Source organism: Chanodichthys erythropterus, chromosome 18, assembly GCF_024489055.1.
Source record: "Chanodichthys erythropterus isolate Z2021 chromosome 18, ASM2448905v1, whole genome shotgun sequence".
Lineage (NCBI taxonomy): Eukaryota > Metazoa > Chordata > Actinopteri > Cypriniformes > Xenocyprididae > Chanodichthys > Chanodichthys erythropterus.
Window position 1 is genome coordinate 1,900,001 of NC_090238.1, and position 15,553 is coordinate 1,915,553.

The 15,553-nt window shown below is 35.4% G+C and overlaps 1 protein-coding gene across 1 annotated transcript in view; it reads left to right on the forward strand.

Moving 5' to 3' along the window:
- The window catches only part of LOC137006503 (Intraflagellar transport protein 43 homolog), a 34,673-nt gene that overhangs the window by 2,200 nt on the left and 16,920 nt on the right, over positions 1-15,553 (forward strand). Inside the window, exons 3-5 of the mRNA XM_067367323.1 lie at positions 8,622-8,692; positions 13,917-13,952; positions 15,089-15,135. Of these exons, the coding sequence (XP_067223424.1) occupies positions 8,622-8,692; positions 13,917-13,952; positions 15,089-15,135 (154 nt within the window). The remainder of the gene's footprint in view (positions 1-8,621; positions 8,693-13,916; positions 13,953-15,088; positions 15,136-15,553) is intronic.

Consider the following 15,553-nt stretch of genomic DNA (forward strand, 5'->3'; position numbering starts at 1 on the left):
AATACTAAAACGTTTAACTAAAATTACAATGAAATCAGAAAAAATAAATATCAAATCTAATAATTTTTTTTTTTAACAAAATCTATAATAGTACCTTAATGATAAGTGTGTCAATCCCTGAAAAGCACTGAATTGAGCTCTCTTTCATGTGTTTTTGCACTTGAACGGTCAAAAAACATCCGTTTTGGCGAGTAAACTACAGTTGGTTGTCTTAAGTGAACATAAACAGTTTAGAGAATTTCAGATGTGTATCAGTGTATTGTTAGAGAAATGCTTACTTAATGCATTACAAATGAACTAAATTTGATTTTAGTCGACTAAAACTAGACTAAAACAAACAATTTCCGATGACTAAAATATGACTTAAACTAAATGGCATTTTAGTCAAAAGACTATGACTAAAACTAAATCAAAATTTGCTGTCAAAATGAACACTGCCGGCATCAATTCTACTAGGCTACAACGTAATTACACTTTCAAAATATTTAGTTTTCCCCTGCGATCTGTGTGTGAATGAGGCACGGCTGCAGAGTGTGAGTTGCTCCGTCTCACACGCAGCCTCAGAGGGAGAGAAATTCTCCAGTAACGTACAGAAACAGTATGGATAATGTCGAAACTTACCTATACAACGTTTGTTACCAAAATTGTTACCAGGTTTTCATCATCAGGAGGGTCCACAGACGTCCACACACCCCGTCCGCGTGCAGCCCAATTTTTGAGACCGCGTGCACGGTCCTCGTACAACAGCGCATGTCTGAGTGACTTGAGCGCTTGAAAACAGCCGTCTTTCTGGGCTCACAGAGAAAAGAGTATACTTTGAAAGGCTCGCATGCTCAACTGTGCGCGAGATGCAGCGGAATGTGTTAAATAAAGTGTACCCGGGGCTTTATGCCATCAGAATGGCAATCTGCTTGCCGCAAAAGGCAGCGTCACGTGTTCCACCACAACTGATGCGCCTGCCAATTAATAAGCCTAATTTGCAGCACAATCGACCGATGGCAATTAATTAAAAATGCCAAAAATCGCCCGATCATTCGGTCATCTAGTTTATATCTCACAGTTCTGAGAAAAAGTCAGAATAGCAAGTTATGAACATGCAATTGCGAGAAAAAAAGTCAGAATTGTCACGATTATTATTTATTTATTTATTTATTATTCCCTGGCAGAAACAGGCTTCCGTAAAATAGTCAACATTAAAAATAATGGTGATAAGATTTTGTGATCCTATCTGAAAAAGTAGTGATATCTATATCGTATATCACCCACTCTTAATATAATGTGTATATTTATTAATATTGTCTATTTTGATGTAGGCACATTAAACCTGCATGCAGAGCAAAGCCTGTTCTGAGCGCGAGTATGACTGGTTTATTCTGGTGTGTTCTATTTTTGGGAGTTTCCCTCAGTGAACTCTCTCCCTTACACATGAACTAAAGATTGTTTGAGGCATATTTCTCTGCGTTACTGCAGGGCATCGGCATCTGAGGCATGCCATCTTTGGTCGCTCTTGGTTTGTCCCCAAGAGTGCTGAGAGCCGTACATGAGTTCTGCTAGGAATCCTAGCTATGTTTTTTTTTTCTTTTTTCTGTAAACTTTCCAAATTAGGTTGCGTTTTCCAATGTAAAACCAGGATTCTCGAGTCCCCTGTGACCTCACATCTACATGAAATACATTTTTCTGGCATGATGGGTGACAGGCCTGTTTTCCTTATGTCTTGATAGTCAGTGTTTAATTTTGCTTCTTTACAAGTGTATGTTTTACTTTTATGAAGCAGACACATCCGAGCATTACGGAAGAGGATTAGGGCCAAGCAATAATAAAAAAATAAAACCATCTCGAGATTAAAGTTGTTAAATTTAGAGAAAAAACTTGTTAAATCTCGAGAAAAAAGTCGAAATAAAATGTTGAGAATAAACTCATTAAATTATGAGAATAAAGTCATTAAATTAAGATAAAAAAGTCGTTAAATTATGAGAACAAATTCGTAATTTAACGAATTTGTTCTCGTAATTTAATGACTTTTTTCTCATAATTTAATGACTTTATTCTCAACATTTTATCTTGACTTTTTTCTCAACTTTTTCTCGAAATTTAACAACTTTAATCTTGAGATGGTTTTAATTTTTTATTATTGCTTGGCCCTAATCCTCGTCCGTAGAGCATCCAGCGTTGAGATCTCTGTTCCTTGTAGACATTTTACTTCATGCTAAACACTGGGGCTGATTTTATTTTATATTATTTTTTATATTTATTTTTACATGATACATCAGTGTTGTCATGCATATTACATGTTCAGTCTACATGCATGAAGTGTTTCTATACAAAGTGACATTGCCATCTACTGGCCTGGCAGCAGAATACAGCGTTTTTAGTCATTTTCACGGATCCGTGTGAACGGGGATCGTTTTGACAACATTGTCGTCAACACACGAAAAACGCAAAGAAAAAAACTTTAATTTTTAGTACATGGTTGTCATGTAAACGTGCCCTCAAATTGATTTCCAGGGGCATTTTTACCTTTATGAATGCATTTTTTTATAACCTTAGACAGGGTTCCCTTAAATTAGATTTTTAAAATTTAAGGCCACAAAAAGTCTTAAGTCTTGTTTTTTACTTATGAGAGGTCTTAGATTTTAGATTTACCCAATTAAAACTGTCTAATTAGCATACATATTATTTTTTCTTTGTGGATTTGCTTGTTCACTTGACAATTTGCGGGCCTCGCAGCATTTATGACAGTGTGTAACGTACGGTCTCCTGCATGCGACAGGAAGAGAAAGCAGAAGAAAATGGGTAAATGTCAGTTCAGTAGCAGTTGTAAGTTGATTCTTTTTGTGCGTAGGGGTGTGTTATTATAAGCAAAGTCTATGATGATTTTGTAATTATTGTATTAACGATGTGCCAGCTGACATTGAGTTTGTCACTCACACTTTCATTGCATGATGTATGCAGTTATTATATGCCCTTAAAATTCAAGATACATGGGCATTTTTGCCCCAGTGAGTTTTTGTCTTATTATATCATATGATATGATGTAGTTGTATTACAATATCACACGAGCAAGAGTGCCCTTTTCCCCAAATCAGCATGAATGCAACTGTGATATTTATTTTATAAAAGTTAAATGAACAATAAGTTAACATTGTGTGTTACATTTTAGACACAATATTGTTTTGTTTTTTCTTTATTTCGCCGTCGAAAATTTCAAAATGATGAACTGCAGAACAGAGTGCAACAGACAAATGTTTTTGTTGTACTGACTGAATCTGCGGTTTGACAATCATTTCGTTCCTGAATGAATCAGTTGTTTTAACAAATTGGTTGAATGAATGAATGAATGAACTCATTAAGACAGTGATTTACTGCCACCTTCTGGCAGTTTAGTTTCATATTTAAAGTACATTTTAATTAAAAAGTTAAAATTAGAAATCATTTCATATTTAAATATTAAATTAAATTTATGTAGACAAATTGTAAATGCTGTGTAAATATATCAATGCCACTTCTGTGTCAAAGATGGATGTTGATAATGATTTGATTTGATTGGCAATAAAAGCCCTATACTGTGCTATTATTTAAAAAAAATTGCAGCAACACTGCTTGGATGTTTGCATCATCTTTATGCCAAATTCCTACATTTAAATTCAGTTAGTATAATACGACACTATATTTGTAATACTGAAATATACATTTTTATGATTTTATTATTTTTAAAGGTGCCCTAGAACCAGTTTTCACAAGATGTAATATAAGTCTAAGGTGTGCCCTGAATGTGTCTGTGAAGTTTCAGCTCAAAATACCCCATAAATTTTTTTAACTGCCTATTTTGGGGCATCATTAAATATGCACCGATTCAGGCTGTGGGCCCTTAAAAGCTGCAGTAGGTAACTTTTGTAAAAATGTATTTTTATACAAATTTGTTAAACCTGTCATTATGTCCTGACAGTAGAATATGAGACAGATAATCTGTGAAAAAATCAAGCTCGTCTGGCTCCTCCCAGTGGTCCTATTGCCATTTGCAGAAATACACCGCTCCCGGTAAGAACCAACCAATCAGAGTCAGGAGGAGTGTCTTAGCAGTGTCAATCAAGCTTGTGTGCGCGCTGATCACACTCCTATCATGCACACAGCCATAGTGCACAGCGTGTACAGGCATTCAAATTCAAGATTACCGGTGTGCAGCAGCTTTGCTTATGGCGGACAAACAATCCAGTTTCGTACGTATAATACCCCATAAAGTGCGTATCATATGCACGCGAAAAACTCATTTTGGCGTATATATTTTACGAGATTACAAACTCGTACCATTGATACGCATTTTCATGTGATCGGGCTCTATTAAGTCATGATATGCAGTTTTAAGATTTTTTCAGGCGAGAATGTGCTGGTTTAACGCTCAAATTTGTGGTTAATTGATAAAGATAGCGCCTTTCTGAAAATTTGATCTGACGTTGTCGGAGTTTTGAGATCCAGGCGATCACCGGACTCTCAGCGCTCATGTACCCAGCCGAGAGCAGCCTTACCTCGGCTAATCCTTCTGACGTTTGCCGCTGGCTCCGTTTTGGCTGAGGGCAACGTGACGTTTCATAAATTTATATATGGCTATTTAACTTTTGTATCATACTAAAGCGCTGATTTTGTACGCTTGACTGAATTGTTTGCTTTATTTCTTATTGTATATTTTTATACCTTTTATAATGCCTATTATTGAACATTAAAACTGACATTTAATAAAAAGAGAAGGTTGTGTTTTATGTTAAAGCCTATTTCATTTCATTACAGTGAAGATAATCAGAGTATGCACAAATAGTATTTCATTCAATATGTTTGAAATTTAAACGAAAAGAGGCAGGGTTGTTTAATATTTAGTTTTGTTATAAATATAAGCAGACATTGCAGATAATTAATCACTCGTTGCCTGAGGCTATTAATATGTTTTTGTTTGTTTCTTTAAATAAAACGAAAAGAGGCAGAGTGGTTTAATAACAAATTTTGTTTTATTCTTGGCTAAAATATACATACAGAGATAACCGGAGAAGCGAGTTATTTGCGTACTGTAACCGTTATATTATCTTACTAGCTATTTATTACTTATAGAAATAGTGCATTTCATATAGTTACATTACATGTATTGCAAAATACGTAATGTTTTGAGGACCAAGTTTGTAGTCAAAGTATGGGAAGGCCATAGTCAATGTAAATCATATTGTTGATGTTTTGTTCGTATCAGTGAATGTGCCATAACTGTTTATCCGCCGTCATCGGTGGCCCTGCTTGCTTACCAGCCTGTGCGTTCACGGCAGGCTCCGTTGTGATGGGGAAGAGCTGTGGAGGGAGGGCTGTAGCGCAGCAGAGAGCAAGGTGGAGTGACCTGTGAGTTGTGCTTGTTCAAATTTTCTGGCTAAGTCAACGTTTTCTAAAAACTCCCTACTGCAGCTTTAAATCGCGCGCTCCCCGCCCCCCAAGCTCTCGACTATAAAACAGTGCATAAACAAATTTCACACAGCTAATATAACCCTCAAATGGATCTTTACAAGATGTTCGTCATGCATACTGCATGCATGCGTCGGATCATGTGAGTATAGTATTTATTTGGATGTTTACATTTGATTCTGAATGAGTTTGATAGCGCTCCGTGGCTAAAGCTAACATTACACACTGTTGGAGAGATTTATAAAGAATGAAGTTGTGTTTATGAATTATACAGACTATGAATTATTCAGTTTAAAAATGAAAATAACGACGGCTCTTGTCTCTGTGAATACAGTAAGAAACGATGGTAACTTTAACAGTTACACATTTAACAGTACATTAGCAACATGCTAACGAAACATTTAGAAAGACAATTCACAAATATCACTAAAAATATCATGATATCATGGATCATGTCAGTTATTATTGCTCCATCTGCCATTTTTCGCTAATGTTCTTGCTTGCTTACCTAGTCTGATGATTCAGCTGTGCACAGATCCAGACGTTAATACTGGCTGCCCTTGTGTAATGCCTTTCATAATGTTGGGAACATGGGCTGGCATATGCAAATATTGGGGTCATACATATTAATGATCCCGACTGTTGCGTAACAGTCGGTGTTATGTTGAGATTCGCCTGTTCTTCGGAGGTCTTTTAAACAAATGAGATTTATATAAGAAGGAGGAAACAATGGAGTTTGAGACTCACTGTATGTCATTTCCATGTACTGAACTCTTGTTATTTAACTATGCCAGGATAAATTCAATTTTTGATTCTAGGGCACCTTTAAATTATTTTATTTTTAATGAAATGATACTTTAAATATTAAACTAAAACTGCCAGTAGATGGTGGCAAGTCACTGTCTGAATGAGTGAGTCATTCACTCAACCCGATTCATTCAAACAGCTGATTTAATTTAGTGACTGGCTGTGTCTGAAATCGCATACTCTCTAGAGTAGGTACTTATTTTGAACAAGTATGTACTTCACAACCACTAAAAAACTATGTTTGATATAGTATGAATGTGTGTAGCATGAGTGTAATCCGGATAGTCTCTCGTAGCCAGACCTTCAGTCTGGACTCCATGACAGCTTTCATTGGCCAAAGACCGCCCAAGAGGACATCTGACTGACATGTAACACAAACCAACCAATAGGTGTCATGTAAATCAACCAATTTGTACAAATGTAATAATCTATATTATTATGTCAACAGAACTCGTCAAAATAATGCTTGCAACCTTAAAAGTTTAATTAAATCAATAATTTAACTTGCATTAATGCATTAATTTAAGTTTTGGTAATACAGTAGTCTATTTCTATTATAAGTTCTTTTTGTTGTTTGTTTTTTATCCCACTGTCGGCCTGGGAAGTGCTGAATTGATCAGCTCATATCTTCAGCACAGGAGACGTTTATGTGATTTTCATTCTGGTGTAATGATGGCACCTGATGAACACTCCCTCGTTCTCTCTGCTGACCCATTTTCCACGATTTTCATGAAAGGCTTGTTCGCTCATAGCATCCCATTTGAGGTGGAATGCAGAGCGACCCTTCCCCCCCGCAGCCATCTCTGAGTCCTGACATCAGGATTTACAAATGACCCTGCTGAAGGAACCCAGGAACGGAAGTTTATTTGCTCTGCTGTGTTTTTTATGTTGAAAGTAACTGAATTCCTGCAGGGCTCTGGCTTATTTGCAGACCCAATTTGGTAATGAGAAATGCTTTTTTTTAATTTAAAAAATGCATTTGTGGGTTGCCCACCCTCGTTGTGCCCGGAGGAATTCTGTCATTTTAAAGCTGGACCGTTATTCAGCCGCTCATAGAGCCGCCGTCGAAGCCCTAGTGACTATTTTCAGAATTAAAGAATAAAGTGAGATGCGTGTTTTTTTTCCGCTGTGAAGCTATTTTAGGTCATGCCGGTCAGAGCAGTTCCCACACTTACACCATCAAACTTCTTCAGTGCTCTCTGAGTGTCCTACACTCTTTATTTCATCACAAAGTGTAAATATATTATCTTCCAGCTCTTTATATAAAGTTAAATATATATGTACAATACTGGTCTAAAGTTTGCAATAATAAAGATGTTTTGAAAGAAGTCTCTTCTGCTCACCCATGGCTGCATTTATATGATCAAAAATACAGTAAAAACAGTAATATTGTGACAATTTTAAATTCATTCATTTCACTCGGCGGCCATCTTTGAAACGCCTGCCAGGCATGCAAATGCAGCTCCTTTCTCTTTGAATGGGTAAACATCAAATTCTCCGAAACTGATCGCCAAGCTTTCGAAATCACCAATGAAATCTGACAGCTTCTAACGACCGCTGCAGTGATGCAATGTCTTTACCAATTGGCGATTGGCTCTTATTTAGGAGGCAGGACTTATTTCACCATATATTGCGTGTTGCACTTTCTCCCATTTTCGGTAATAAAAGTGCACCATCTTTCTATATATAAAGTCTTCACAGTCATGATAAAGTATCAGAAGATGCGATTGGTGGTATACGCCTGTCTTTCGTTTGCCTCATAGCAGTCATTTTAAAAAACAATTAAAGGGACCATATTATCTTGTCTTGATGTTGTTTTTGTGCTCTACTAGATTGAATGTTGATTATTTTCCTCATATTCTCCATTGTTGCAGCTCCTCTCTTCCCAGTCTGTCAGTAACGCTCTGTTTAGTTCCTGTCTCTATGAAGCCCCTCCTTCTGAAAAGCACAATGTGCTCTGATTGGTCGGCTGGACCAGTGTGTTGTGATTGGTCATAAGGGAAATGTCCCGCCCCTTACCGTAACCGCCAGTTTCAACACACTACTAACTAACTCAACCAGGCCCCGCCCCTTTATTCTGCGCATGAATTATTTAAATGAGAATTATTATTGTGAAGAAACTCAAGACTACAATGGAGGTGTTTCAGGAGTTCAGAAACACTGATATAGAGAAGAAGAGAAGACTTTTTCATGGTCAAACAGCAACATTACACACTTAAAAAAAGCATAATAGGACCCTTTTAAGCTATGATTTTGGCTACATGACCACACCTGAAATATTAGTACATGTACCTTTGAATATCTGAGTTAATGTGAAGACACACTGATTGTTCTGCTGTGAATGTACTGATGGTGTGTGATGAATGTGTGTTTGATCTCAGGGTCCTCCACCGAAACCGGCCCGTCGGCAGGGAGGATGGGCGGAGGAGAGCACAGGATCCGGATCTGCCAAGTGAGTACACACCTGAGACACACACCTGAGATACACATACGTTTCTCATGTTTTGCTTTTCTAAAAGCCCACACTGTTCAGGGTCCTGTACCATTATGGTAGTTGAACAAACTCAGGGTTATAGGATTAGTTTTGAGTTGACACAATCAAACATCTCCAATCTGGCTTTGTTTGTACCATGATGCTGATCATCAACTTTCTCTGTCAACTCAGGCTTTTTGGAGCGCGTGCACATGAATCTGTGACATCAGTGGCGAACAGCCAATCACATGCCTTGCAACATGATAAACTGTGATTCACTTCTCGCGAGAGAGCCAGCGCGATTCAAAACTCTTTTGCTGAAAATGAAGAATTTAAATGCATTTACACTAATGGAAAATACTTGTCTGTGAAGGAGGACAAATAAAAGAAATGATCTTTCAAGTGAAAGTTGTGAAGTTAGTTGATATAGTTGATATATAGCGAAAGAGACTCAAACTTGTCAGGTCACATGACATTTAAAGTTTAGCTTATTTATATTACATATGATCTGTATATATATTAATATTCATTAAAACATAAATGCCTTATAAAAACTGTTAAACTAAAATTGCCTGTGTGTAATGGATTAATAATATAGATCATATAATAATTATAGAAATGATATCTAAATAATAAAATTATTCTTTTTTTTTTGCTGCTATATCGTGTCTTTAATTTGGAGGAAGAGAAACTGGAGGAGTGACTTTATTGCGTTGGATGTGTCAGTGTCAGTTTGCTTGCATCTGATTGGCCCAATTCCAGTTTGAGATCTCTAACCCAGAACATAACCTGCCCCGGAGCAGGTTAGCCGTGGGGCGTAAGTTACTATGGAGATGAACACCGCTAAAAGCCAAGTCACTTTCATGGTACCTAAAACCCAGGATTGCCGCAAACTAATCTGAAACACCTAAGTTAATATGGCTTCATGGTACAGGCCCCTGTCCTTCATCTAGTCAACAAATAAATAGAAAATAAAATGCAAAGACTTGAAAGAGTTCCACACACGGTCTTCGCTTGCAATGCTTTATTAAACAGCAGTGTTTCAGTCCAGCACTTTATTAAACAGATAATGGGTAATCCATAATTTACTATATCAATAAGAAATAGTAATAATAATTACTACTCTTTCTAGTCTCTGAAACATTGTATTACTAACACTTCTTTGCCTCTTTAAAGTGAATCGCTTATTTGTAAGTCGCCTTGGATAAAAGTGTCTGCTAAATGAATGACATAAATATACATTTTGTATTGTTTTTTATATATCAGAAAGGAACTTGGACATGCATTACATGTGAGATGTGTTTGCAATCCAACAATTATTGCAGAATAACAGAGTACACATTTATGCCTTTTAAAACATCTCTCTCTTTTTTCTCTTCATTTTTGTTATAAATGTGTTTTTGTTTTCATCAGTGTTAATATCCTCTTATCTCTCTAATCTCATTTCTTATTTGGATTTTTCATCTCACTAAACTGCTTAAGTTGCATAAAGAGAAGTTCTCGTATAGCCGTAGTTGGTCAAATGCTTTTCTTTTTGGAGAGGGTGGAGGAGTAAAGTACCGTGAATGATTTTTGGATGTAAAACATTTTTAATAAATTATACTGAATCCTACATCAGGATTTGATGTGGACCCCTAGAATTGCTCCCTCTGTTTAGAGGAGAAACGGCAAGCAATGACCGTCAGTCGCCACATGATGGCATCATCTCCTGTTAAATGTGTTTCACTGGAATGACCAAAATGAACATTATGTCACTCCTAATGGCAGCATTTATTTTAGTATTTCACCTGTAAAACTCTAATGTAAGAAAACACAAACACCTTATGAAGTCTCTGATAAAAATGCTCCTCAAATACATCATTCTGAATCCATTCAATTCAACTGCAGATTCTGAATGTACAATGAAAAAATATTTGGTGTAGAAATTGCTAGTAAATTTAACAAATAATTACAAAGAAGCGGCACGGAACACATTGAATTCAACATGAAATTTTAAAGTAGAAAGACTGGAATAGTATTTTCTTGTGAAAAGAACTCCAGTCTTCAAAAATAATATAATGTACAGTGTAGATGAACCCTGAAATCTGCATTGCATTTACATGTGCATCATATGTACATTTAATTCCAGTGTTAATATAATGATGAGATGTTTGAATCTTGTCAGAGAATCAGCTGTCAGCAGAAGTAATATATGCCAGTAAAGCTCACGTTGCTAAATTTATTTAACAAATATGAAGATGCAGTTCAAAATTAGTTATTTGATATAAGTACTCTCAAAAAGCCACTTTATATCATATGACACAGTGATTTTCATGCTAAATACTTGGTAAAATCACCATTAAAAAAAACAAAAAAATTTAATATCAATATTTTTAATCAGCTTTATACTCACAGTCTCTATACTGCACATGTATTTTTAAAAAATAGAAAGTGAATCTTTTCCATGATAATCCACTTCAAAGGTTGTCCACATTCAAAAATTGGGGTCAGTAAGATTTTTTTGAAGGAAATAAATAGTTTTATTTAGCAAGGATGCATTAAATTGATCAAAAATATAATTTAAAAGATTCTGTTTCAAATAAATGATGTTCTTTTGAACTTTCTATTCATCAAAGAATCCTGAAAAATAAAATATATGACCGTTTCCACAGAACTCTGAAGCAGCACAACTGTTTTCAACATTGATAATAATCATAAATGTTTCTTGAGCATCAAATCATCATATCAGAATGATTTCTGAAGGATCATGTGACACTGAAGACTGGAGTAATGATGCTGAAAATTCAGCTTTGATCACTGGAATAAATTACACTTTACTATATATTCACATAGAAAACTGTTATTTTATATATTAATAATATTTCACAATTTTTACTGTATTTTTGATCAAATAAATGCAGCCTTGTTGAGCAGAAGAGGCTTATTTTGAAAACACACCACAGACTTTAAAAAAAAAAAAAAAAAAAATAGAAATTTGCATTTCTAATTCATTTTCATGTAAACATGATCAAGTAATGAGTAAAAAATGCATGTTAAAATAGTGGCTGATATCACTTCCGTTTCATGCTTCATGCTGTAAATAGACAGGTCAAATTCAGTAGTTAAAATGCATATGGAAAATGTGCATATGTGCTCAGTATACAGGAGAAATTAAAGTGCACTCTCAAAAATAAATGTATTTATTGGCATCAATGGTTCGATAAAGAATCTTTAACTTCCAAAGATTCTTTATAGTGGAAAAAGATTCTTTACTTTATTAAAATGTTCTTTTCACTTAGAAAAAATGGTTCTTTTTAAGAACTCTTCACCTAAAGGTTCTTTGGCACACCTAACATTTTTCTTCTATGGCATCAAACCCCTTTTGGAAGCTTTATTTTAAGCGTGTATGTTAGCATGCTTTTCTGATCACATCTATTGGCTCAGAATGAAGCAAACTCTCCACGTCTCTCAAGAAAGGTCAAAGCGTCACTTCTGCACGTCTGCCAAACTTATCTTGATTCTCTCGACTGGGAGGTGTTAAAGGGCTTCTCGACGCATTGATTCTCCTTCTAAAACAAAGTAATCGTCCCCTCTGAAGAAGACAAGGACTTTTTCTTCATCTCAATGTCACCCCTCGTGCTCAATCACCGGCGCTCTGTTCCCACTAATCCCACAGCAGAAATCCCGGGATTTGCAGATCTATCACTCCTAATTGACACTAAATGATCTGTCAGTTTATTGATGAACCTTTGAAGCCAAATTGTCACAATATATTTTATCCCGAACAACTTTTTCTAGACCGTTTTACCATGTTTATCGCGCTGCGTTACACGGGTCTTAATGGAGAGCGCCGTAATGAGAGGACAGGCCGCGTGTCAAGGGCTGTACATGGCATGCTAACACCCGTGATTATCAGCATCTGCCTTACCGTTTACACACATGAGCCAATCAAAGCACACAGAAAACACTGAAGTGCCATAGTTGTCATATTTATGTGACCTTTGTTTTGTCTCTCATTGCCCCTAAATGTTAAAGTCTGCTGAAATCTTTATTATTCCAGCACAGTTTGACACAGATGTCATATATTGTGCTGCATGATGAACACAGTCCAATCTCAGGATCCATTAGGTGGCGCTAAACACCAGCAAAACACCAGTAGGATTCTTGTGCATCACGTTTAAGCGTGTAAAGCCTGATATATGGAGTAATAGTAAAAAAAAATCTTTTTTTTTTTTTTTTTTAATTGGACAGTTTATTGAATGTTTAGACAAAATGTATATAAAATATGCATGTGTTTTTTGAGTATCATATTTGATGCATCAGGCTTTTATGGCTCATATAGTCTGATATAGTGAGAATATGGAGGAAAAAACAGCTCAGTTTCATTCAGAGGATAAAAATGAGAAAATTTGGTGCAGATGCTGATATTAATATGAACAGAAAGTAAGATGAAATTCTGATGCATGTAAATCAGTGAGATCTTTATAACAGTATAGCAGATACTTACATAAAATGCATATAAATATCTTGTATAGTATAAGAATATCTGCCAATAATGTGTCTCAGTAAGATGATATTTAAATAGTTTTATGATCAAATCTCTAGTTTTAAAACATATAATGCAATGCAATACAATGATGACTGAGAGATGAACAATAAACCTTCAGCAAGAGATGATGATCATATTCATGATTTTTCTATAAAATGGTGTCTGGATAATCAAGTAAACCGAAGCTGCTTCAGTCCAGTTGAAATATTACTAACAATATCAAAGATATTCTTACGTTTACTTGATAAAATCAGTGCAGATTTCACAGCAGAAAGACACGAGCTGAAGGAGGACGTTTGTACAATTATGCTAAAAGATCTTTATCTTGATAAAAAAAAAGTGTGCAACAGGTTTATCAGCAAAGTTTTGATCATTTAGAGACATTAGAAATGTGTATCAAACATGAAACAGTAGCTTCATATGGTTAAAGCTGCACCTGCAATAAAGAATATATTCTATTTTCTAAAACTCTGAAAATTATTATTCACCACATTAAAGTATAAAAATGATTTTTATTTTAAAATGAAAGGTGATTAATTAATGCTGTTTAAACTCTGATGAGAGGATACAGTCAGCAGACACAGATACGCACACCTGGAGTGATTGAGTGAATTAGACGAGTTGTGATTGTGACGGCTGATTGTTGTAAGCTTTGATTTGTAATGTCCTCCACAGGTCTGGAAGACGGCTGGCGGCTGAAGAGCTGGAGGAGTGAGTTCACTACGTTTACTGTCTTTACTTCCTTCATGATTCAGTTTAGTGATTAGGAACACAAATCTTAAGAAAAGGCAATGTTTGTTTACGCTCTTGATTTAAGGAGGAAATTACCGTCATATTGAAATTGTCCTTGGTTAATGCGAGAACAATCACTCTGATTAAAAGACATGATGATGGAGTTTACACATATAACCTGTGGTTAGGGACTGGACGACATGTCACATTCACAATATATTCACAATGATTTTACTGACAGTAGAAAGCTATGCAAAAGTGTGATTATCACAGTTATTTTAATGCACGTTTCCTAAAGATTGCATCATTACACCAGTTACAATAAGGTTACACATTTGCAATTATGCTTTACAATAAGGTCACTTTCATTAACATTGTTTCTTAATATTAGTTCACAATGCATTAAATAATGTTAACAAATACAAATAAAAATGTATTAGTAAACACTGAGATTAACATTAAGATTAATAAATGCTGTACACTGTAAAAAAAATATTTTCATGATTTATCACAACATTTTTTCTTAGATAATTAATGTGGTTCAGATTACCTAATATTTAGAGTCTCTGTCGATTAAACCAATCGCTTTCATTGTATTAACTCAAATTTTTAATTTATACATTTTTAATTTATTTATAAATGAACTCAAAAATCTAAGGCAACCAGGTAACTTACTTTTTCAATTCTTTTTTACCATGTAGAAGTGCTGTTCGTTGTGCATTCATGTTTACTAGAGAAGTTAACTAATGAAAACTTATTGTAAAGTGTTACTAAAACATTAAATGTAAAGTATTTAATTTCTGCGCCACTAGCAGGACCAAACGCTGCAAACCAAATGCGAAATAATAATAGCTTCCTGAACACCATTTAATGTCATTATTTCTTAAACGTTTCTTCTTGCATTCAAACTTTTTGAATCTATTTGGAAATATAATAATACATCTTCTGATTTCATTCAGAGTAAATGCATAAATATTGAGGTATCTTTTTTTATCTCTAGCTATGTCTCCCAGATCTAGCCGGACACTGGACAGATAGATAGATAGATATATATATGTGTGTGTGTGTGTTTTGTATTTGTCCCTGATCTCTTTTGTTTAACATGATGTCTGAAGCCGGCGGCTGAGGCCACAAACCCCCGAGGGCTCCGACAATGAAAGTGGTGAGTAGATAATTCCCCGGAGCTCTGCTTCACTTCAAACACATTTACTCCACCATGAAAACTGCCTTATGAAATTCAGACAGAACTGAAGCTAATGGCTGCTAATTTATTGTACGACATTCCAGAAGGGTGCTGGATAAAGAAGCTTATTCAGTGAGCTTCCAGCTGCTGTGATTGATAAATTATTACACATTCTGAAACAGTATTTCATGACATACACCAGCGACAAACACCCTTACATTAGGTTTAAAAGACCCGGTAGCTTATAGCACAAAAACACGTGATCTTCAGGCCATATGCTGTGCTCATATATGATAAAGAGACCTTAAATTATTAAAAAATAGAAATTGCTATTGGATACAGCTGCCAGAATATTCAATAAACTACATCCAAATACATCACTATGCATAATATTGGC